Raw genomic sequence first — 24,529 nt, forward strand, 5'->3', positions numbered from 1 at the left:
TACTGTTGTATTTTTGATGTTATGGGCCTATATTTCTGCTGGAGGTCCTGCACATCTTGTTTAGATACATGGCATCATGGATCCTATCAAATACCAACAGATAAAAAATCAACAAGAGACTGACTCTGTTAGAAATCTTATAATGGGCCATGTTTGGATCTTCCACCAGGACAACAATCCAAAACAAGCATCAAAATCAACACAAAAATGGGTCACTGAGCAGAAAATGAATCTTTTACCATGGCTGTCCCTGTGCTCTGACCTGAACCCTACAGAAAATGAGTGAGGTGAACTGAAGAGAAGAAGCACCGTCATGGAGCTGTGGGTCTAAAGGGATGAAGGAATGGTCTCTGATCTCTTATCAGGTGTTCTCCAAACTCTTCAGGCATTACAGGAGAAAACTCAGAGCTGTTACTCTGGGAAAAGGACTTTGCAATAATTGGGTGCCAATAATTGTGGTCAACGTGGACTAGCGAAAGCATTTATTTCATCATGAGATTTTCCCCCCATTTTCAATTGATTTACTTCAATTGTGAATGGAATTTTGTGAATGAAAGATAAAAAGGATCAAACGATGCAGATTTATTTTCACAGCCACCTTTGCTCATATTTAATATGTATGGAGGGCCAATTTACTCAAAATTAAATAATTAAATAAATGTTGAAATATATAAATAAATCGTTAAATACATAATAAAATAATTAGATACATAAATGCAGAAATTAATTAATTAATTTCTTTATGTATTAGTTCATTTATTTATGTATTCATTCATTCATCTCTTCATTTATTTATTTATTTATTCATGTATTTATTTCCTCCCTTCACATTACATTTTCAGGGTTATGGTTCCTTTCAAACTTGGTCTTTCTAGTTTAGACGCCTTTTTCTTGTGCTTTAATACTGGCAGCGTTGTCGCGCGCAGCTGAACCGCGGCTTGATTACTGTAAATACAGACCAGTATCATCAATTCTGTCTATTTTCCAGTGTTCTCCTCTGAACAATGTGCTTAGATGTATGATATAGCCAGCATACTCTGCTGCGATGCGACGTGTGCCCCTCTTTAGGGTGACCATACCTGCCATATGCCCCGGACGTGTCCTGGCCAGGATTTCTATATTGCCTAAAATATCTAGGTTTTGGCTTTGTTTGCGTGTGCTGGTCTGAGCCGCGCCGCTTTAAGTCAAACACACTTTAATATGTACGTGTATCTTGCTCAAACTACTTTTCGATCATTACCTTCAGCAAGCACGAAAACAAAGCTAAAACTAATCCTGGCCGTGTCAGGGAAAAATAACATGCTGTATATAGGTAGTTTACATGATAAAAAAGTACAAGTAACAAATGCCTCTAATTTTATTCATTTAAACAGGCCTTTGAAGTTTGGCCAAAACCTTGTGGAAGTGTTTTCGTGCATTTCATTTTTTCATATGGTGATTGTGCATCACGAATGTATTTATTATGTGTTATTTTTCAAGTTAAACAGGTCAATTTTGATCAAGAACAATACACTGTGGCTTTAATTTTGCCACACTGTACTGCTCCGGGTGTGTGTTCACTGCTGTGTGTGTGCACGCTGGATGGGTTAAATGCAGAGCACGAATTCTGAGTATGGGTCACCATACTTGGTCGTATGTCACTTCACTTTCACTTCACTTCACTTTCACGTCACTTCACTTTACTTCACTTCACTTGCACGTCACTTCACTTTCACTTCACTTGCACGTCACTTCACTTTCACTTCACTTTACTTTCACGTCACTTGCACGTCACTTCACTTTCACGTCACTTGCACGTCACTTCACTTTCACTTCACTTGCACGTCACTTCACTTTCACTTCACTTGCACGTCACTTCACTTTCACTTCACTTGCACGTCACTTCACTTTCACTTCACTTCACTTTCACGTCACTTCACTTTCACTTCACTTGCACGTCACTTCACTTGCACGTCACTTCACTTGCACGTCACTTCACTTTCACTTCACTTGCACGTCACTTCAATTTCACTTCACTTGCACGTCACTTCACTTTCACTTCACTTCACTTTCACGTCACTTGCACGTCACTTCACTTTCACGTCACTTCACTTTCACTTCACTTGCACGTCACTTCACTTGCACGTCACTTCACTTGCACGTCACTTCACTTTCACTTCACTTGCACGTCACTTCACTTTCACTTTCACGTCACTTCACGTTCACGTCACTTGCACGTCACTTCACTTTCACGTCACTTTCACGTCACTTCACTTTCACGTCACTTGCACGTCACTTCACTTTCACGTCACTTGCACGTCACTTCACTTTCACTTGCACGTCACTTCACTTTCACGTCACTTGCACGTCACTTCACTTTCACGTCACTTCACTTTCACTTTCACGTCACTTCACTTTCACGTCACTTGCACGTCACTTCACTTTCACTTTCACGTCACTTGCACGTCACTTCACTTTCACGTCACTTCACTTTCACTTCACTTGCACGTCACTTCACTTTCACTTCACGTCACTTCACTTTCACGTCACTTGCACGTCACTTCACTTTCACTTCACTTGCACGTCACTTCACTTTCACTTCACGTCACTTCACTTTCACGTCACTTGCACGTCACTTCATTTTCACTTCACTTTCACTTCACTTTCACTTCACTTCACTTAATTCAGCGTAAGCAGTGCAACAAAAATAGACTGTTTACACATCCCCGGATATTTTCCACTTTAATTAAAATTATGTCATAGTCAACGTTTTGATTGACAACTTCATCTGCAAGAGTCAACAACAGATCTTTTACTGTACCATACTCATAAAGCAGGAATTGTGTGCGCTCAGAACAAACGAAATAAATGTCCTCAGGTGTCCGCACACTGAAAAACAAACCACAAAAAAAAAAACTGACCAAAAAAGGTCAAGCAAAAATCCAATTATTTATTTTTCAAATGCAAAAGTGAAAAAGTGACAAAAGTGCAAAATGTATTAAAAACAGACCAGAGAGCAGAAGTTTCAGTCCATGCTTTCTTCAGTGCTTCAGTGACCTTTTTTGGTCAGTGTTTTTTTTTTTTTTGGCAGTGTGCGGACAAATTCACCTATTGGACTGTACAATACTCAGCCATAGCTCGTGATGCGAAAAACAAGAAAAAGGCGCCTAAATTAGAAAGACCAAAGAAATCGTGTTGGGGGGGGGGGGGGGGGGTAAATAAAGAAATGAATAAATGAACGAATAAATAAATACGTAAATAAATAAAATGAATAAATTAATATTTATATATTCATTTCTGCATTTCTACATTTATTTATTTAATTATGTATTTAACGATTTATTTATATATATTTCAACATTTATTTAATTATTTAATTTTGAGTAATTTGGCCCTCCATAATCTTCAGGTAATTAAATTATCTTTATATTATAATACCACAATACAGTACTATTACTTTAATAATAATAATAATATTTAATGCATTATACGTTATTATTTTACCATACTTTATATTTGTATTATTAGTTTTTTTTACATTTAAATTAGCAATAATATATTTTAAATGAGATTTTTTTTTTTATACCAAGAAACTTGTCATATTAATGTGAATGAAGAAGCGCGGAGGCGACACCGGAAGTGAACGTCTCGACACAGGAACGGGCCAAAACAAGCCGCGCCAGAGCAGAATGACAGCCGCTTGTTGAGAGGAAGATGTCGTCGCGTGTTTGATCCGTGCTGCTGGGATGATCCGTGTCCTCAGAGGTCGTTTCGAGGCATCGCAGAGGTAAGACGCTCGCATCTGTGTGGCTCCAGGAGCACCTGTCAGCTCAGTTGATCGCGGTTATCACGCGTCGCTTTAGATGCTCGAGCGTCTGTGTGAACTGCTTTCAGTGGTGTTTGAGCAGAAGTCAGATGCTGTCAGTCCTGCTGCTGATGCTGTAGGGCTTACTCCAGCTTTTTGTAGGTTGGTGAATGCATTAATGCGTGAATGCGTGATTGAGATGCACACACAGCACATATTGAGGTGAGAAGTGCTTCATGTTTGTGTTGCAGAGTTGAGCTCTGATCATTAACATGCATGTCACTGATGTCGAGGCCTTCAGCTCAGAGTCACACAGATTTCACAGCTCATAACCCCAGCACACATGTGCATCAAATCACACAGCAGCAGCACATGAGTGCAAACCTTCCTTCTGTGGAGGGCGAATAGGATTTTTCCATCAAGTTACAATAAGCATTCACTTAGTTTTGAATGATAAATGATTTTTTGTTTCATTTTTTAAAATTTCCCCCCATGCATTTACGAGAAATGAGCCTTTTTTAAGCTTAAAAAAAAAAAAAGCCAAAATATCACCGTAGTTCATATGAATCATGCATGGTTTAAAGTTTTTAAAATAGACTAAATAAGTAATAAAATTAGATTACAATAAAATAAATTTAATCTAATTAAAATAACATAATAAAAACAAAGATTCAATTAGGAAACGAGTAAAGTAAAATTTAATATGTACTAAAAAAGTAAATAACAATACAGTGCTGTAATGAGTAGAAAAATAATATTGAATTTAAATAGACTTGTATAACATTAAAAGTCACAGAACAAATAGGGTCCTTGTATAAGAAACTATACTGATGACTTTTAAGTTTTAGGATGATGTTCTCACGTGAGGATGATCAGAGTTTAGAAACCCTGCTAAGTTTTCTGATAACTCGTGCACATATGAGAGATTTGTGTAGGAACAAAGCACTGTAAATCTTCACAGGAGTCCTGGATCTACTTGTTTCTTTCATACGAGTTCATGAGAAAAGCATAGATGGCAAATTTATAAACGAATCATTCAGACTGGTTGCAATTGGACATTCAGTCATGACGGACTTATCAAGAATGTACCAAGAAGAGAGAGAGAGAGAGAGAGAGAGAGAATTTCAGTAAAAATGAGTTTGATTTCAGCCTGATTCTCATGCTGTGCTCAAATCATATGACTTACTGGATTCAAACCAAACATTTCTTGGATTATAGTGCATCAGTCATGCAGGGTTATTAAAATTCATCACAATTAAAACCATTAAAATGTGTTCTACTTTAAATTTGAATTTAAATAAAATAAATATTACAATATTAAAAAATCTAATAATTAATAACAATACTATTTTAATATTAACACATTAAGATATGAATATTAATATATAAAAAATATACAATTTATATAAATATTCTTAAATAATAAAAACATAGTTGCAAATGCAGCATTTCTCATTTAACTTAACTTGACATACTAAAATAAGTAAAAATAAATTAAAACTAATAAATAAACTATAACATAGTGCTGTCAAATGAGTAATCACGATTAATCGCATCCTAAATAAGTTTTTGTTCACATAATATGTGTACTGTGTATATTTATAATACACACACGTACAGTATATATTTAGAAAATATTTACATATTGGTATATTGTTATAGATAAATATATTTGCTTATAAACATACCATAGTTTTCTTAAATGTATTCATGTATGTGTGTGTATTTATAAATACATAATAAATATACACAGCACACACATTATGAACAAAAACGTTTATTTTGGATGCGATTAATCGTGATTACTCATTTGACAGCACTACAAATAATATAATATAAAAGACCTCAATAAATGCACGCACAACATTGAATTTTAAATTGTTAATAGAATTCTAAAATGTTGATTTGTTCTACTTTTTAAATGTATATACATGCATGTTTTGTTGCATATATATCTGTTCTTAAACACTATGCTTTGGCAACATGTTGAATTGAAGAGAGAGAGAGTGTGCGTGTGTTAGAGAGAGAGAGAGAGAGAGAGAGTGTGTGTGTGTGTGTGCGCGTGTGTTAGAGAGAGAGAGAGAGAGAGAGAGTGTGTGTGTGTGTGTGCGCGTGTGTTAGAGAGAGAGAGAGAGAGAGAGAGAGAGAGAGAGAGAGAGAGAGAGTGTGCGTGTGTTAGAGAGAGAGAGAGAGAGGAGAGAGAGAGTGTGTGTGTGTGTGTGCGCGTGTGTTAGAGAGAGAGAGAGAGAGAGAGAGAGAGAGAGAGAGGAGAGAGAGAGAGAGAGAGAGAGAGAGAGAGAGTGTGCGTGTGTTAGAGAGAGAGAGAGAGAGAGTGTGTGTGTGTGTGTGTGCGCGTGTGTTAGAGAGAGAGAGAGAGAGAGAGAGAGAGAGAGAGAGAGAGAGTGTGCGCGCGCGCGCGCGCCGCGTGTGTTAGAGAGAGAGTGTGTGTAGACACATACACAGAGAGAGACACACACACACATATAGAGAGACACACACAAACACAGAGAGAGAGAGAGTGTGTGTGTGTGTTAGAGAGAGAGAGAGTGTGTAGACACACAAACAGAGAGAGAGAATGTGTGTGTGTGTGCATGTGTGTGAGAGAGAGAGTGTGTAGACACACATACACAGAGAGAGACACACACACATACAGAGAGAGAGAGAATGTGTGTGTGTGTGTGTGCATGTGTGTGTGAGAGAGAGAGTGTGTAGACACACATACACAGAGAGAGACACACACACATACAGAGAGAGAGAGAATGTGTGTGTGTGTGTGTGTGTGTGCATGTGTGTGTGAGAGAGGGAGTGTGTAGACACACATACACAGAGAGACACACACACATACAGAGAGAGAGAGAGAGCTGGAGAAAGTTGTGTAAAGCAGGGGTTCCCAAATTTTTCCGTTCCACAACCCACCTAGACTAGTATAATCTATTTCAAGACCCACCAAAATATGAGATGAAACAGCAATTGACATTACAAGCTTAAAGTTAATTAAATTTAATATGGCAGAAATTAAGTAGCCTATTTAATTTATAGTACTACTGTAAAATTTCACTACTAATATTAACGTTTTAATTTCTTTATTTACAGACGTCTATGAAATATATCCATAAAAACTGGAAATGCGCTCACTCCGGTGCGGATATGAGCGGTAATCCGCTGCGAGCGTTAAACTCATGGCGGGGTTCAGCGCAGTGTGTGTGTGTGTGTGTGTGTGTGTAGGGAGAGCAGAGCACAACCAACACTTCTTTTTTTTTTTTTTAGCAGAGCATAAACGAAGCAGCACTATCCAAAGCAGTTTGAAGATTAAAATAATTATAAAAATTAAACAGATGTGCCTCATTTTAAATAAACACTAAAAACCGAGATGACGCATTTACTTCAGCCAGAAATGTACTTTTGCAATGGTTAAATAAATGCTTTATTTATTGTTATTACGGCACACGTGATCCAAGCTAGCCGTTACAGTTTCTCCAATTGTAGGTAATACAGACCCCCTCATCTCAGTATATTAAGACAATTAGGTGCATCCCAAGTCGCACCTAATGACGTTTTATAGTATAAATAGTGCGAGCAGTGCATTCACAGCACTGGAGATTACAAAAAAGTGCACTTTAAAAACCCAGATGATGCACTTAAAACTGGAATGTTGAACACTTCATGCACTCAACTGTCACAACTTTAAAGGGGACCTATTATGCAAAACTCACTTTTATAAGGTGTTTGAACACCGTTGTGTGGCCGCAGTGTGTCAAAACAACCAGCCTATAATGGTAAAAATCCACTCACTCATTTATTATAATCTAATAAAATAATAAACCGTCTCTCAGAACGAGCCGTTTCAGATTCTCCCTCTGTTCACGTCACCGAGGGGAAAAAGTCCTGCACATTTGTGACGCTGCCCTATAAGCTAGACACAGCCCTGAGTGAGAAGCTGTGGTCCGCCTCCACCATTACTGATTACTTGCTGTAGCTGCTGGAGATATATACCATGTCAGCGCCAAAGAGGCTTTTCAAGTGTTGTGTTTTGGGATGCACTAATGAACATAGGCGTTAATACCAACGCTTAGTGCGCGAACGCCAGCTCCAGACAAAGTAAGTATCATGCGTTTGTTTTCTAAATTGCCTTTCTGAAAGAGCTTCTTGGCACTTTGTAAGGCTAATGATGCTGAAGCTACCGTTGTCTCTGTCTGTTTTCACTGGTGCTGTCTTCATGAATGATTGTGAATAGGAGTGTGGTAGTTAAAAGTTGCATATGAAAGCAATGCGAGTTGATAGCTGAGCTCATAATCACAAGTGGGTCTTACAAAGTTTGTGATAGCATGCCATGCACCATGAGACCAGCTATGCTGTTATTTTTATTCATTCGTAATTCATAAATGCGAATTTATTATGCACAGTACAATCGGATGACTGACTTTGAAACAGAGTATGTTTTCTGTCAAGATAACCGGCTTGTAATGTTTATTTGTAAAGGCTAGCACTGTGAGCTCTTGAAGCTCCGCCCTCTTCTCCGGGACCACCAGCTCATTTGCATTAAAGCAACATACTCAATATCAGAGCGTTTGGGCTCATACCCTAAAAGTGGCAATTTTAACAAGCTATAAAAAATATCTGTTGGGTATTTTGAGCTAAAACTTCACATATACGCTCTGGGGACATCAGAGACTTATTTTACATCTTGCAAAAAGGAGCATAATAGGTCCCCTTTAAGACTTTATCTGCAGCCAATACTAACTCGGATAGAAAATCAGCATAGGTTTAACTTATGGGGTTGTAACGTGATGAACAAACGACTCAAACCTGAAGACTTGTCAGATAAGAGGTGAGGTGAGCTAATCATAGACTAAAGACCCAGGTTAACAATTAATTATTATTTTTTTCTGTTTCTTATACCAAGTTTTGTATTGTTTGTAGTGTGAGCAACGTTTGCATAAGTAGTAGATGTGTTAGGGAAGTAGCACGTAACATTTTAATTATATTTAGCTAAAATGAACGAAATGACTGGAAAAAAGATTAATTTTGCTGAACGAGACTCAAAGGTCAGAGTCAGTAAAATGATCCAAACTTCCCATCACTAATTCTCTGGTGTCAGTCATTCAGCCATGGCTGGCCAAATACAATACAATCAGACTGGGAGATATTAAAAAAATGAGTATCTGAATATCTAATCATAAAAAAATCATTTAAATGCATATATGTATGTTAGCAGCATGGTCTGTTTTAAGTAAATATCTGAAGGAATCCTTCCTAATGTGACCGAGAGAGTGCTGTGATTCCCTTCTGATCTCTGAAAAAGGCTCTCGGATGTTTCTGGGCATAAAAAAACACTCAAATTGAAGTAAATCAATTGAATTTCTTGTTTCAACTAGATTTAACCCGGCCGTCCTCCAGACAGTTTGAGTCCTCACAGAGCGGCTCTTGTGCTCGAGTCCCGCAGACAAACACCAGCTAGATCCCTCAATCTCATGATTTGCTTGCAAAATTAATCTGTTACTCAAAGCATCCTCTTCATTCAGCTACAAAGCAGCAATAGAGTGGTTTCTGGAGGATCATGTGACACTGCCTGGAGTAATGATGCTGAAAATCACAGAAATAAACTACATTTTGCAGTATATTACAATACAAAACAGTTATTTTAAATTATAATAATATTTCACAATATTATTGTATTTTTAAATAAATAAATGCAGCCTTAGTAAGCAGAAGAGACTTATAATATAATAATTATTATTATTACTATTATTTAACAACAGTATTGTCTATTATTATTGATAGTATTATTCAAACCTGTATGACAAATAATGATATTTATTTATTTAATAATGTATTATTATTGTTACACAATAATAATAATAGATTCATGTCATACTGTCTTTCCACACATGATCAGATTCTCACAGAGTGTGTCATTGTGGTTAATTATTTCCACCGTTATTATTAATGATGTGAGTCGAGCGGAGGCTTGTGACTAACTCTGCATACAAGGACTCGTGATTCGTCTCAGACCAGGACACGGAGATAAGAGCAAAAAACTGAGAGGGAGAACATGTGAAGTGGGAAATACTGAGAGGAGCACTGAGTGTGTTTGTGAGTCCAGAAGGAAGCTCCATTATTCTCGTTAGGGGTCAGACGGCTGTGTTGTTATGAGACGACTGGAGACGTTATGGAGAACGAACACACACAGACTCCAGCCGTAAGTCACCAGATTCCTCTCACATCTGATTGTTGATCTGTTTTTGTCTATATCTGACTGTTCAGTTGAGCCTGACTGGTTGAGCACTACGTCTAATATCAAATATCATAAATGTGTCATTTTCTGAGAAGTTTGCGTTCATACAGAAGTGCTGTGGTGACTTTGTACTTTGTACTTTTCACACACAGTACTGAATGATTAAACGTTAAAGAGTGAACATGATTTGACTCTTGACTCCTGTTCTGTCTCACACACACACACATTTTCTATTGCCCTACACCAACCCTACCCCTAAACCTACCCATCACAGAAACCTTTTTGCAGTTTTACATTTTAAGATAAACTTCATTTAGTATTTTTAATTAATTTCCCTTGTGAGGACCGGCCAAATGTCCTCACAAAGTCAAAAATCTCTGGCTTTACTATCCTTGTGGGGACATATGGTCCTCACAAGTATAGCAAAACACACACACACACACACTTGCTGCTGTCATTTACCCTGCTGTTTTCACTCTCTCTGTGTGTTAATGTTTAATACTCTGTCCAGTAGGGGACAGTAGTGATTTGATCACTATCATGACTTCACAAAGCTCCTTTGATTTGACTCATGCATGTATGCATAATATATTTTTTGTATTATCAATTATTAGTAGTATTTGTATCGCTATGCATGCATGACGCAAATAATATTTGTTTTTAGGAAAATAATATTTGTTATTTAGATTACATTTACATTATTATTTATAATGTTTGTAGTAATATTTATGCATTCAACAACAATTATAATATATAATAATTATTATGAAAACCTGTATAACAATTATTTATTTATTATTTAATACACTTTAATTATTATTATTGCTATTATTATTCAAATTTGCATGACACAAATGGTAATATTTATTTATGATCTAATAATAATTATAATTATTATTAATGTTATCATTATTGTTGTTTTTATTATTATTATTAGTAGTAGTAGTATTACTTGTAATATTATTATTAATATTAAGTATGTATCATAATACATTATTATTGTTATAATTATTATTCAAACCTATATAACATTTATTTAAAGGCGTTTTATGTATTATCTAGTATTATTAATAATTAATATTATTGCTGTTTTATTATTCAAATTTGCATGACACATTTAGTAATATTTATGCATTTATTTTTATTAATAATGATGGTAATAATATAGTACTTGTTCTTATTATTTTTGTGATTATGATGATATGTTTTTTTTAGCAGCAATAAAAAAATTAATTTTATATATATATATATATATATATATATATATATATATATATATATATATATATATATATATATATATATATATAATAATAATCACCCGAGAACTGAATCCGAGTATCTGACCATCTGGATCTGTGGCTCATGTTTACAGGATACACTAAAACGAGACGAAAGAGAGCTTCCCATTGTAATATGAACCGTCTGCTGTTGCAACAGTGGTTTAGTTACAAATATTTGCTGGAATACGTTTATTGTTACTACAGTAAAGCTTAGCATTAAACACAGCTGCCATCAAAACAACTGAGAAAGCTTTGTTACAGTGTTCACACAGGAGGTGTTTTATTATTATTATTATTATTATTCTATTATTAATTTATTATTTAAATGTTTAACTACTTCATTTTAAAATATGAATTAACAGTTTTATATTTGTGACCCTGGAGCACAAAAACCAGTCTTAAGTCGCACAGGTATATTTGTAGAAAATAGCCAACAATACATTGTATGGGTCAAATTTATCAATTTTTTATTATTTTTTTTTTTTTGCCAAAAATCATTAGGATATTAAGTAAAGATCATGTTCCATGACGATATTTGGTAAATTTCCTACATATATCAAAACTGATTTTTTTTATCAGTAATATGCATTGCTAAGAACTTCATTTGAACAATATTTAGATTTTTTTGCACTTTTTCAAATAGTTGTATCTCAGCCAAATATTGTCCGATCCTAACAAACCATACATCAATGGAAAGATGATTTATTATTGTATTGTTTATATACACAGCTTTCATGTGATGTGTAAATCTCAGTTTAAAAAAACGTACTCTTATGACAGTTTTTGTGGTCCAGGGCCACATATGGCTGATAATTTGTCCATTTAAAGGTGATTTATTGTCATTTGCAAGATTAAATGTGTAAGTTATTCCTTTACTTCAATCGTCAGTGTGGCTTCTGGTCCTCTGAGGGTCTGTGAAGTGCTGAGGTCACCTGACTGTCTGTGTTGCTCTTCTCAGGCTGTCGTGTTGCTAAATGGAGTCTGAGCAGCTGTTCAACAGAGGCTACGGCAGGAACAGCTACAACAGCATCACCAGCGCCAGCAGCGACGAAGAGCTCCTCGATGGTGCCGGCGTCATCATGGACTTCCACACCACCGAAGACGACAACCTGCTCGACGGAGACACGTCTCCAGGTACAGCCGGCCCACATCTGCTGCTCACTTATGACCTCAGGTGCTTTCAAATGCTTTTGGTTGAATAAAATACACTTTCTGGGCAGTTTCATGTTTCTTTTTAGCGATAGTGCTAATGCTTATTGCTGGTCTCATCATGATTCCCAAATGCTTTTGTTTACCGAAAATATTCACTTGATGAGCTTCCTGAGATTTTAAGCTACTATTTCAGTAATTTAACAACACATTCACATTTTTGTGATATTCTTTGATGTCGGTTAATGGTCACATGATATGTAGGTAAACAAAAATAATATTTTTAAATGATAATCAATATATATTACTATTTAATATTAATACAAACCGAAAATAATTAATATTTTTACATCAATATTTTATAATATTAAAAAATATATAGTTTATTTTTTTGTTGTTGTTGCCTTAATTTGTTTTATTTTTTTATATTTATTTTAATTTTACAGTTTTATGATTATTTAATTCAATCAGTTCAAGTCATTTTTATTTCTATAGCGCTTCATACAATTCAGACTGTTTCAAAGCAGTTTTGCTGTGATAAACAAGACTTAATGATTCAGTGATGCACACAGACAGGCGTAAACAGTCTTTATTCAGTTCAAATCAGTTCATTGTCGATTCAGTTCAGTGTATAAAGTCAATTATTGGCTTTTCATATGCTCCCAAATCCCAGTCTGGGAACCCTGTTGTGAACTAATTTGTATTTGTTCATTGAAACACAAAAACCTGCTGCGCCTCTGAAACAACTTTCCTTTTCTGATGACATCCTCAAGCCCTCTTGTTTTTTTAGCCCCTCCCCTCTGCCCATCTGGATCCATTAAAATACATAACACCTCATTTTCATGATCTTTCAAAAGAAAGAGTTGACTTTTTTAAACGAGTCGTTTTTAAAAGAAATCCCAAACCGCTTCATGTTTCTTGTTGGTCTTTTCGCGTTGGTCTGAATGAAAATGCAAATTCATTCTTGGCCACTAGGGGCACTTTTGGAGCGGTAAAAATATCCCCGGTAACGCTGTAGACAAAGCAGCGCTGCGCTCACAAACTCTGTTTTAGGCATCACTGCAGATTAGCGTCACGCAAAGGAGGGTTTTGGAAAGATTAATCGTTAAGCGAATCGTTTCGGAGTCATTGAGCAAGTAAGGTAAAATAAATGCATATTATAAGACAATGAATGTGTTTTTTGACCTTGCATGCATGTCAACTTGTTGTTGTCCCAAAACCTGAACATGAACCTTTCATTACCCATAATAGGGGCACTTTAACACACAAACAAACTCTAGAACTGCTCTGAGAGGCACTTCATGAGCCACTTTTGATCAATTTAATTGTCAGGTCATGCCTCCATGCCAGACGATTAAGATCCACCCCCGGATGCCAGATCCTGTCAGAAAATATCAGTTTTGACTGCTACCAGAACAACTCTTCAGCAAAGTAGTCTTATACCCAAAACCTGTTAACAGGAGGTCTGGTACCCAGAATACCCAAAACTGTATTAACAGTCTTCTATCAGCCAAGAAGTTTACTGAGGAAAAAGACCGTGAAGAGCAGAAGCAGGAGAAGAAGTGATGATAAAAAAGATCAGAGTTTATTGAATAGTCTTCGTTGCATATGCTCAAGACTTCATCTGACCAGCACGAATTCAACATGTACTGTTACACCAAAACTGCTTCAAAACAACAAACTTTAGTTTCCATAAACATTCCCTCGTATCTCTTATTCATGAAGACAAACAGCCCCTTGAAACCACACAATCACAAGACTAAACAACAATGGAGAAGTATTATAAAAGACAACAATATAATTGAATATTATATAATTACTGCTGTCAAATAATTAATTGCATCCAAAATAAGTTTGTTTACACAAAATATGTATGTGTACTGTTTATGTATTATGTATATATAAATACACACATGCAGTATATATTTTGAAAATATTTACATGTATATATATTTATATTATATTTGATGTATAAACATATTTTTCTTAAATATACATGCATGTGTTTGTATTTATATATACATAATAAATATACACAGTACACACATATATTATGTAAACAAACTTATTTTGGATGCAATTAATCTTTGACAGCACTAAATATAAAGACGAATCAATAAAATGGGTATATAAATGACTAATGATTATTATAAAGGATTATATGATTAAATATAATGATTAAATGATAAACAATTATAAATGAATGTAAAAGAAAGTAAAACACAACACAAATGTATGGTTGCTCTCTTGAAGCAAAACGCACACCGTTTGCATTTGAGGATCCTTAGATCCACCGTAATGCATACCTGCTGAATAAAAGTATGAATTTCTTGCAAACTTCGGTCAGTGTGACTCGTCGGACAGCAACAGCCTGGTATTTTGGTGGTTTGTCGGGCTTCTGACTGCAGGACACACAGCTTCTTCTGTAAGTGTGTGTCATTATAAAGCAGTGGGACGACAACACGCATAAAAACAGTGTTGTACAGTTTTGCACACAGAGGTCATGCGATACGAGTCGGGCTGCGCATTATTCATGAGTGTCTCCGCAGCGGCGTCCCGCAGACCTTTGTTTGCTGGATCACACACAAGAGCTTGTGTGTGTGTGTGTAACAGCGAGGAGTCGCCTTTCAGTGTCATTCAACAAACTCTCTCTGAAACTCTGAAAATGAAACACAAGCACACTGTAAAAATAGTTGAGAATACGTAAAAAAATTAGGCAACTTGATGCAGTAAGACACTTGAGTTCTCCACAACAGTATTCTAGTTCTTCTCAGTAAAGATATTTAGTTTAGCCAACATACATTTATTTGTTCATGCAATGCTGATTCTCTGATTTTACTAAATAGACAAATTCTTGTCACAGCAACTGTTTCCTGGAAGAAAAAAAAAGTATGAAAGTGGTAAAAATTCACCACATTATCAAATTAGTTTGTTTACGAATGTCAAACCTTAATGGATAACTAAGTCTTATATGCTGACAACGGTGGCAATCAACAAATCTTAAAAAAGATGAGCTCTTTACATCACATTACAGCAAATAATACAGCAAAACAATAATCCTGTCATTTCTTCATGGTGCAATGCATGCTGGGAACTCACAAAACATTTGAACAATATGAAGTTCTTTGTTCAGACAACTGTGTTTGACTAGTTGGGACAACATTTGGGGTAATTCTGTTGTTGGTGTTTTTATGTAGTTTCAAAAAAATAGCATTTGTTAGTGTTTGAGACTCTGAGGTTTGGTAAACTGGAAAATGTGCCGTTTTTATAGTGTAGGGAATGATGGGAAATCAGGTGTAATTGGCGTGACGTAACGAGCCAGTCTGACCGGAAACATCTGAGTGAAATGCATCTTGGGAACCAGTCCGGCTGCTCTGTCAACATGAGGGCGGCGCTTCAGGAAGTTTGGACGGACTCGCACCGGTTGTTGTGTGTGACGACGTGTCAGATGCGGGCCGTGTGTGTGTGGGACGCTGATATCATGTGAAGCTGAAAACACTAACCGGACTGAGTCTGTGATTGCTGCTTTGATTTAAACACTATAATAAAAGCCGATGGGTGACCTGATCTCATGGTTCAGAGAGGTTACCTGGCAACAGCAGGATTATTGTTAAGGTAAATGGAGATTTTATGGTGTGTGTGTGTGTTTGGTCACATTTAGATACTGGAGTGAATCTATGAGATTATTTTGAGGCGGTCTACTTTGTTGGGCACTGAAATAAGGCGCCAGGTGCTTGTGTGTGTAACAGGTGGCAGTAAGCAGATGTAGTTGTTGAGTGTATTTAATGATGGACTTCAGCTGTGCTCAGCAGAAAACTACAGTTCCCTCCTGAATCAATGCAAAACTTCACATCTGCAATTTCTATATGAAGTTAAATAATTCATTACAATAATATGAATGTGTATATATAATTATTTCATAAATGTAAATAGTTTAGAATAATAATTATGAAAATCTGAACTGGCATTCATTAGTAAACAAACAAGAATCTGTTATGGAAGGCTCCAGAAAAAACATATAACACGACATTCCACATAAAATAATAATATAAAAATATATATTTACAACAAATTATATAATGCAAACAAATTAAACCGCATCGGAGAAGTATTTTAGATCATTTTGAAATATAATAAACAAAGGAGGGGATTTAAAATATCTACAATTATGTATAACGTGTTTTGCTAATAATACAAGATTATTAATAAAATCTTACAAAACTGCATCGTAATATTATTCGAGCGCGCCGCGGACGCGCTGACGTCACGGGCTGCCGCAGCGACGCGCTGGAGTGACGCAATCACGCTCGCGTTATCAGGTGATGTCCGCCGCAGCTCGAGTTCGCCCGTGATCCGCGGACCGCTGCGATCGGAATGGAGGAGGAGGACTCCGCCGACCCGTACCTCCCGTATGACGGCGGAGGGGACACGATCCCCCTGCAGGAGCTCCGCGGAGGAGGTACACGCTCACTGCGCGCGCGTCGTGTGTGTGCTCAATGTCACCGATGCTGTGGGTGTGTTTGTGTGACAGGTGTCCACGCAATTATTAGCCTATGATGCATTGCAGCCATCGTTAACGTGTTGCATTTGCAACACACACACAGTGAGACAACACACACTCGTGTGTGTGTGTGTGTGTGTGCGCGTGCGCGCGTGCTGTGGTAATTTTCATTTCTTGATTCCGTATGGCATGTATGTATTTATGCCTGCATATTTGTGGCTTGCACTGGTTTTGCTTTACTATAGGCCCAAAATCAGCTAAACCAGGGTTTACTTCTATTGCACATATCTTCTCCCTTGGGAAAACACAAAACAGTGTTGTGCATTTCTGTTGTTGAGGATGATGCTTTCTGCGTTCAGCTGAGACTAAGGTTATAATGCTATAAATTAAGTAAATCTAAAATTATAAAACGTTTTTGTTTCTTGGAATGAAATAAACATTAACAGTTTATATGTATGCATGCATGCATGTATGTGTATATATAAATAAACATTAACAGTTAATTAAAATATTCTTTATTTTAATTATTTAAAACAAGAAAAAATATATTATTTTTTTTGTTTTGCCAGATTTAGATAAAAAAAAAAAAAATATATATATATATATATATATATACACACACACACACATACATACACATATCTTGTATCTAAAACTGGCAAATAATAATAATTAAAATAAAGAATAAAATGACTAAAACTTTAAGTAACTTAAAAATGTAAAAATAATAATAATTTAAAATATGAGTCTGGGTAATAATCGTCTCCCGGTGATGTTGCATCAAGCCGGCTGAGATTTGAGTTTGTCTGTCATTCATAATTCATATTGGTTTCAACAGGAGAGACTTGTTGCTGTTTTGTGAGTGCAGTAATGCATTAAAGAATGACAGCCGCAGGACTCGAGGAATAATCCATCAGGTTCTCTCTGAGGCGCCTCGTACCGTTCCTCATACGTCTGTGAAATCCATTATTAGCCTTCACGATGTTTCCTGTAAGCGTGCTTGGATTTACTGCTCATGCACCGCGTCACATGCGTCTTAATGCACATTAACTCCCAGATTTCTGCTGTTGCTCAGCCCTGTAGAGTTAGCTTTATATGAAATCCTACATGATTCAGCAACAGATGTAATGATCGTTACGTCAGAGTCTTCTGATTATGATCAGATATATTTTAAATGCTTATTCTTACTGAGCTGTCACATAAATTGAGTTTTAGATTTTTATATATATATATATATCAAAAATGACTGTAAAAGCCATTGACTTTCATTGGTTGTTTTATGATTTCATGTAATTTTTATGCTGAAACATGTTATTATTGTTATTAATAATGTATTTAATTCAATATATAGTTATATATTATACAAATAATTGATAGATATAAATATTTAATTTATAATGTGTATTTATGTAAATATTAATTGCATCAGGCCGCTTTCATGTCATGTATGCTGAAATATTTAGCACATTTTTCAGTAATTGCTCAGAGCTGCACGTTAAACTAGAGCAGGAGACATTATTCTAGCATTAAAAAGAGCATCAGCTGTGTTTGTTGAGTTCGTTGACTTCAGGTCAGTCATTTATTGCAGAGCACTAATGCGGCAGTCCTTGCAGGATTGATATTTATGCTTCTGAGCAGCTCTCCTAATAAAAGCGCCTGGCATCAGAGACGATAATCTGTGAGCAGCACAAACAAACACAGCGGTGTCATATTTAGAGAGCGAACACTAACATGAACGACACACACGTCTCACCTCATCGCTTAACATCGCACATCTCTTACAGATGAGGATCAGTTTGCTTTGACTTTCTCATTGTAATATGTGACCACAATTCAAAATCATCTGAAAGCTGAATAAATCATATTTCCATTGATGTATGGTGTTGTTAGGAGCGGACAATATTTGGCCGAGATTCAACTATTTGAATATCTGGAATCTGAGGGTGCAAAAAAATCTAAATATTGAGAAAATCACATTTAAAGTTGTCCAAATGAAGTTCTTAGCAATGCATATTACTAATCAAAAATTAAGTTTTGATATATTTACGGTAAGAAATTTACTAAATATCTTCATGAAGATCCTAATGATTTTTGGCATAAAAGAGATTAAATTGATCATTTTGACCCATCCAATGTATTTTTGGCTATTGCTACAAATATACCCCAGCGACTTAAGACTGGTTTTGGTCCAGGGTCACATATTAGACTTGATTCCTTCCTAATCACCACTGATTGGCTGGAAATGTTGTCTGGTGGTCAAACCCTGCAGAGGCCAATCCATCACTGTTGTGCTGCTGATGGAAATACTTCACCTGTTTCTAAAGAAAGCATGTTTTGTAATTTGCTGTGCATCGACTAATTGGTTAAATGCATAATTTCTTGTCATCTCACTTATTTAAAGATGCTAGAAAAGCTGTCTCATCTCTTGATGAGATACAAACATGAATTCTTAATGAGCATTTTTGCCTTTCTTTTTAATCTAAAAATCCGTTAAAATGAATTAAATTTGATCTGAATTATGTCTCATTGCACTTTTCACTTGTTTTCAACTTGATTTTTACTTAAAACATTAAAAGCTCTGCCAGCGCAGCGAGACAAAATGCACCTGTATTAAAGATGTTTTAGGCTTAATAACTGCTTTTTGAGTAAACTGATCTTGATATTTTACCTGGAAAACAAGGCCGAGAGAGACTGGTTGAAACTGTAATAAATTAAATAGTGAAAATAAATAACAAAACAAGCTACTAACATTAACACAAAACACCACAAACATTAATAATAATATTAATGTATTAAAATAAAATTAGAATTATTAGCTGATTAATTTTACTGACATTATTTGTTAATAATATTTTTACTATGAATGCAAATCAAACTAAATATAATGAATAAAATTATAAAGTAAATATGAATTAATAATACATAAATAACAATATTAAATAATTTGTTATTCTTAACGAGTCTTTGCCTTTTTAGTTCCCTTAAAACGAGTTAAATTTGATCTGAAATGTGAGTGTATTTTGTTGACACGTAAAACATGAAAAGATCTGCCAGTGTAGGCTCAGCACTGTAATTTTCATAAAATATGCTCCAATTAACAGTATTTTGCTGCTTTGTTGGTATAGCCCCGGTTTCACAGACAGGGCCTAGATTAAGCCAGGATTAGGCCATGGTTCAATTAGGACATTTAAGTCATTTTTATAAACATGCCTTAGAAAAAACATTACTGGGGTGCGTCTTGAGACACAACAAAGGCACTGATATGTTTTAAGATCAGTCAGTGCAAGTTTCTTTCAGTTGAAACGGCTCAGACTTGCATTTTAGTCTAGGACTAGGCTTAAGCCTTGGCTGTGAAACCGGGGGTTAATGTTTAGGCTTTGTTTATGCTTTAGGCTGCCAATAAACATAGCTACTCAACACATTTCCTCATGTTTAACTTCGTTTGCAGTGCATTTCTCCCAGTAAGCATTGCAGCACGTGACAGAGTCTCACTGTGGCAGTGTTATAGGAATCAGAGACATGCTAAAACACGCAGATCCTCTGTTTCTGTGCAAAAACTGCACAAAAGACATTCCTCTGCTTCCCGTTCCCTTCGTTTTCGCCGAGCAGAGGAAGCATCGAGGACATGCTGTGAAGATGTGGATCGTGCTGTTGCTCTTCCTCTCTCACAAGCACAAGCTCTTCCAGATCAGCACGCAGTGAGATGTGTGGCGGTGGTGAAGGAGCCTGAGGGTTTAATGCGCGCTCGAGTGAGTCAGCAGGGATGATTTAATTCGCCGTATCCTCATCGAGTCGCTCCGAGGGAGACGTGAGCTTCAGATGAAATGCACTGCAGTCTGTGTTCATTTCCACTGTTTGCTTGAACGCATTAATATTGCTCCTGTGAACACCGTTGTGATATATTAATATTGCTCCTGTGAACACCGTTGTGATATATTAATATTGCTCCTGTGAAGACCGTTGTGATATATTAATATTGCTCCTGTGAAGACCAAGTTTTGATGGCTAATGATCTTCAGTTTTACATTTCACTTGGTCCTTTGCCAGTGAGTTCCAACAGATCTTATTTATAAAAATAATAATAATATTGATAATATAATAAGCTAGTATTAGTATTGACACAAAACAATAAGAATATTATTAAATACTCATAACATTATTCATATTTATAAAGTATTAAATAATAGCTATTAGCGATCGATTAAAATTTTAATATTAATGAACATATTTAATAAGAAATTGAATAATTAACAGAAAAATGAGCTATTAGTATTAAAACAAAACAAGAATATTAATAAATAATAATCACATTAATAAAGTATTAAATGATAGCTATTAGCTATTGATTCAAATATTAATACTAATTAAATAAAATAATTAATTCATAATAAATTGAATAATTAACAAAAAAACGAGCTTAGTATTAAAACAAAACAAGAATATTAATAAATAATAATCACGTTAATGTATTAAATAATAGCTATTAGCTAGTATTAAAAACATTAATTACGTTAAACAAACTGTGTAAATTAATGAATAGGCCTAATTAGGCTACTAATATTAACACAAAACCATAAAAAGTTTATTAATATTAATAAAGTATTAAATAAAATTAGTTACCAACACTATTTATAATTTTTTTTTACAATACTATATTAATACTATGAATACTTAAGTAAATGCTATATAATGAATAACAATAATAAAGTATGTAGTTCTAAATTATTAGTAATATATCAAAATAAACTAACAGAAATATTCATCAATTTTATTTATTAATGTTTATTAATAATTGATAAATGCACACGTTAAGTGATCTCAACAATGAAATAAGAAATGAACACAAAACAATAAGAATATTAATATTATTAGCATTAATAAAGTATTCAAATAAGATAAGAATAGCTATTAGCTGATTTGATATAATTACTAATAAACAATATTTATGAAATAACATTTAAATTCAGTTTTCTATTCACTGATGACCTTTATCTGACCTTTTGGTTTTATTAGTAACTCATTTTCATGACACGCTGGTCTAAATGTTGATCACCTGTTTTTCTCCTCGTCACAGACATATGCATGTAATAGAGACGCATCTTGTGCTGTTTCTGGAAATACAGTAGTATTTTTGTACGTGTAACCTGGTTGGGTGTGAGCTGTGTTTTCCTCAGCGAGGTGTGGCTCGGTTTGTTTCTAGAAAAGGGAAGTGTGTACGAGCGTGTGCTTCTGTAGCGTGTGAGGTTGTCGTTGGGCTCGCGTCTGGCTGGATCTGTGTGGAAAAGCTGATTAGCTGCTGATAATCAGCTGACGCTCTGCAGTTACGACCCAGATCTCTGCTTTCATTAAGTGCAGCCAACAAAAAAGCTGTTGTAATGACTGTTGGACATGCAGGTTTGCTGCCTCGGAGAGTTCAGTGACTCACTTGAGGTTTGCTCAATTCACTAACCAAGAAATGCTAAATAGTAGGAGTGTAGCCATTCACCTCTTTTCTTGATGCAATGACTACGAATCCTGCTGATGCAAATGAAACATGGATTTTGGAGTCCTGGAGTCCAGATGATTCCCTCACCCTCGGGCCAAACACAATGTGGATGAGATGGTTTGCTCATCAGAACAGATTTGGAGAAATGCAGCATTGCATCACTTGCTCAGCAGTGGATGCTCTGCAGTGAATGGGTGCCGTCAGAATGAGAGTCCAAACAGCTGATAAAACATCACCACTCCAGTCCATAAGTTAATGTCTTGTGAGGTGAAAAGCTGCATGTTTTTAACTTCAAACTGTAATTCAGAGCTAAAATATGAGTCCAAAATCCACCAGTATATCTGTGCAGAGCTGTTTTGTCTTGTAAACGGTGATTAATCTGTGCAGTTGTCTCTCCTGATTCAGAAAAGACCATCTTTTCACTGGACGAAGCGTAATTGTGGATTATGGATTTAGCCAGACGCAACAGTTTGAAGATAATGTCTTGATTTGTTTCTTACAAACAAAGCTTTTCACAAGACATTAATTTTGAGGATTATTGTGATGTTTTTATCAGCTGTTTGGACTCTTATTCTGACGGCACCCATTCACTGCAGAGCATCCATTTCTGAGCAAGTGATGTAATGCTACATTAAACATTAGGAGAAGCATTTCAATAATCTTTTGAATGCATTTAGAAAATGAGAATCTGATCGTTTATAGACATCAAATCGAATCTTGTGAATCAGATTGAATAGAATCATTCTGAAAACCTGTGAATCGAATCGACCCAAAGATTCACACCAACTACAGCTCTTCTTTCATTCACTTCTGTGTGTGTTTAGGGTCTAACTACGCCATGTCTAATGGAGGGGGTGGAGGCGGGGCCAGTATCTCCACCCACCTGCTGGACCTGCTGGAGGAGCCCATTCCAGGCGTGGGAACCTACGACGACTTCCACACCATCGACTGGGTCAGAGAGAAGTGCAAAGACCGAGAGCGACACCGCAAGGTAACGCACCAGCTGCTGTCATTCTGTGGCGATGATAGAAACATTCTGTAGTTTTATGTCACAGTAATAGTAAATATCACAAAATAGTTCAGTATTTTTAATAATCGAATTAATTAAAAACTTAGCAAAGGAACCAGTCTCATTTAGTTTATTCATTAATTGTGGAAAACTTGAACTCTGTTGCTTTAGTTGTTTATTTATGCATTCATTCATAGAAACTTGAAGGTGATCCTAATTATTTTTTCTTTACTTGAACTTTATCTGTTTTGTATTTATGCTTTATTATTAATATTATAATTTCTGTTTCATTTATTAAATCAATTTTTATTTTTGTTTGTTTACGTACTCATTTTTGCTTTGGCAAACTGAAATTCATCTTTATTAATTTATTCATTTTTGAAAACCTGAACTCCATCTTTTGTATTTATTTATATATTTGTTTGTTTTTGGACATTTTACCTCAATCTATATTTATTTTCAGTGTGCATTTACTTGTGGAAACTTCATGGATAGAAAAAATAATAAATAACAATAAAAGAAATGAAAATCAGTAATACAACAAATACGATCCGTACTATTGCTGTAAACTGTAGTTTACACCTTGTTTATCAAAGTTTCTGTAATTATTTATTTAATAATTAATATCAAATTAAAATAAACAATTATAATAATTTAATATAATTTATTTTATTTGTTTGTTGCGGTGCTGGCACTGCATTAGGCTCATTTTCTAAAGCACAAATATTCAAGGTTTTTTAGGCAAATGAACTTCCTGCTTGACTGGAAGTGATACTGTGGTTTGCAAACTGACCAGCTGCAGGGATCATGTCTGCCAGGAACTGAAGATCCTGAATCAGCAGGTTTTGCATCTCTATTTACTCATGTTCTCTCCGTCTGTGTAGATAAACAGTAAAAAGAAGAAATCAGCATGGGAATTCAGCAAGAGTCTGTACGACGCCTGGTCCGGGTGGCTGGTGGTCACGCTAACAGGATTAGCATCAGGTACACACACACACACTCACTCTTACTCTTTCTCTCTAGCAGCTGTTGTTTCAAACTCACTTTCACACATTGAGCCGCCCACTATAGTTTCTCACTCAC

The 24,529-nt window shown here is 35.6% G+C and overlaps 1 protein-coding gene across 6 annotated transcripts in view; it reads left to right on the forward strand.

Annotated features, from left to right (window-relative positions):
• The first annotated feature begins 3,620 nt into the window (after positions 1 to 3,620).
• Positions 3,621 to 24,529, forward strand: part of LOC306888715 (H(+)/Cl(-) exchange transporter 3) — a 47,255-nt gene continuing 26,346 nt past the window's right edge. For 2 of the 6 annotated variants that reach the window (XM_079447131.1, XM_079447128.1), the window contains exons 1-3: positions 16,741 to 16,910; positions 23,262 to 23,428; positions 24,331 to 24,430. In XM_079447131.1, coding sequence (XP_079303257.1) covers positions 16,826 to 16,910; positions 23,262 to 23,428; positions 24,331 to 24,430 — 352 coding nt within the window. In that variant the 5' untranslated portion in view covers positions 16,741 to 16,825. Of the gene's footprint in view, positions 3,767 to 9,830; positions 9,984 to 12,260; positions 12,437 to 16,724; positions 16,911 to 23,261; positions 23,429 to 24,330; positions 24,431 to 24,529 lie in introns of those variants that run through there. The other 4 variants (XM_079447129.1, XM_079447126.1, XM_079447127.1 and 1 more) reach the window with 4 other exon arrangements.

This window comes from Barbus barbus (assembly GCF_936440315.1).
Source record: "Barbus barbus genome assembly, chromosome: 2".
Taxonomy (NCBI): domain Eukaryota; kingdom Metazoa; phylum Chordata; class Actinopteri; order Cypriniformes; family Cyprinidae; genus Barbus; species Barbus barbus.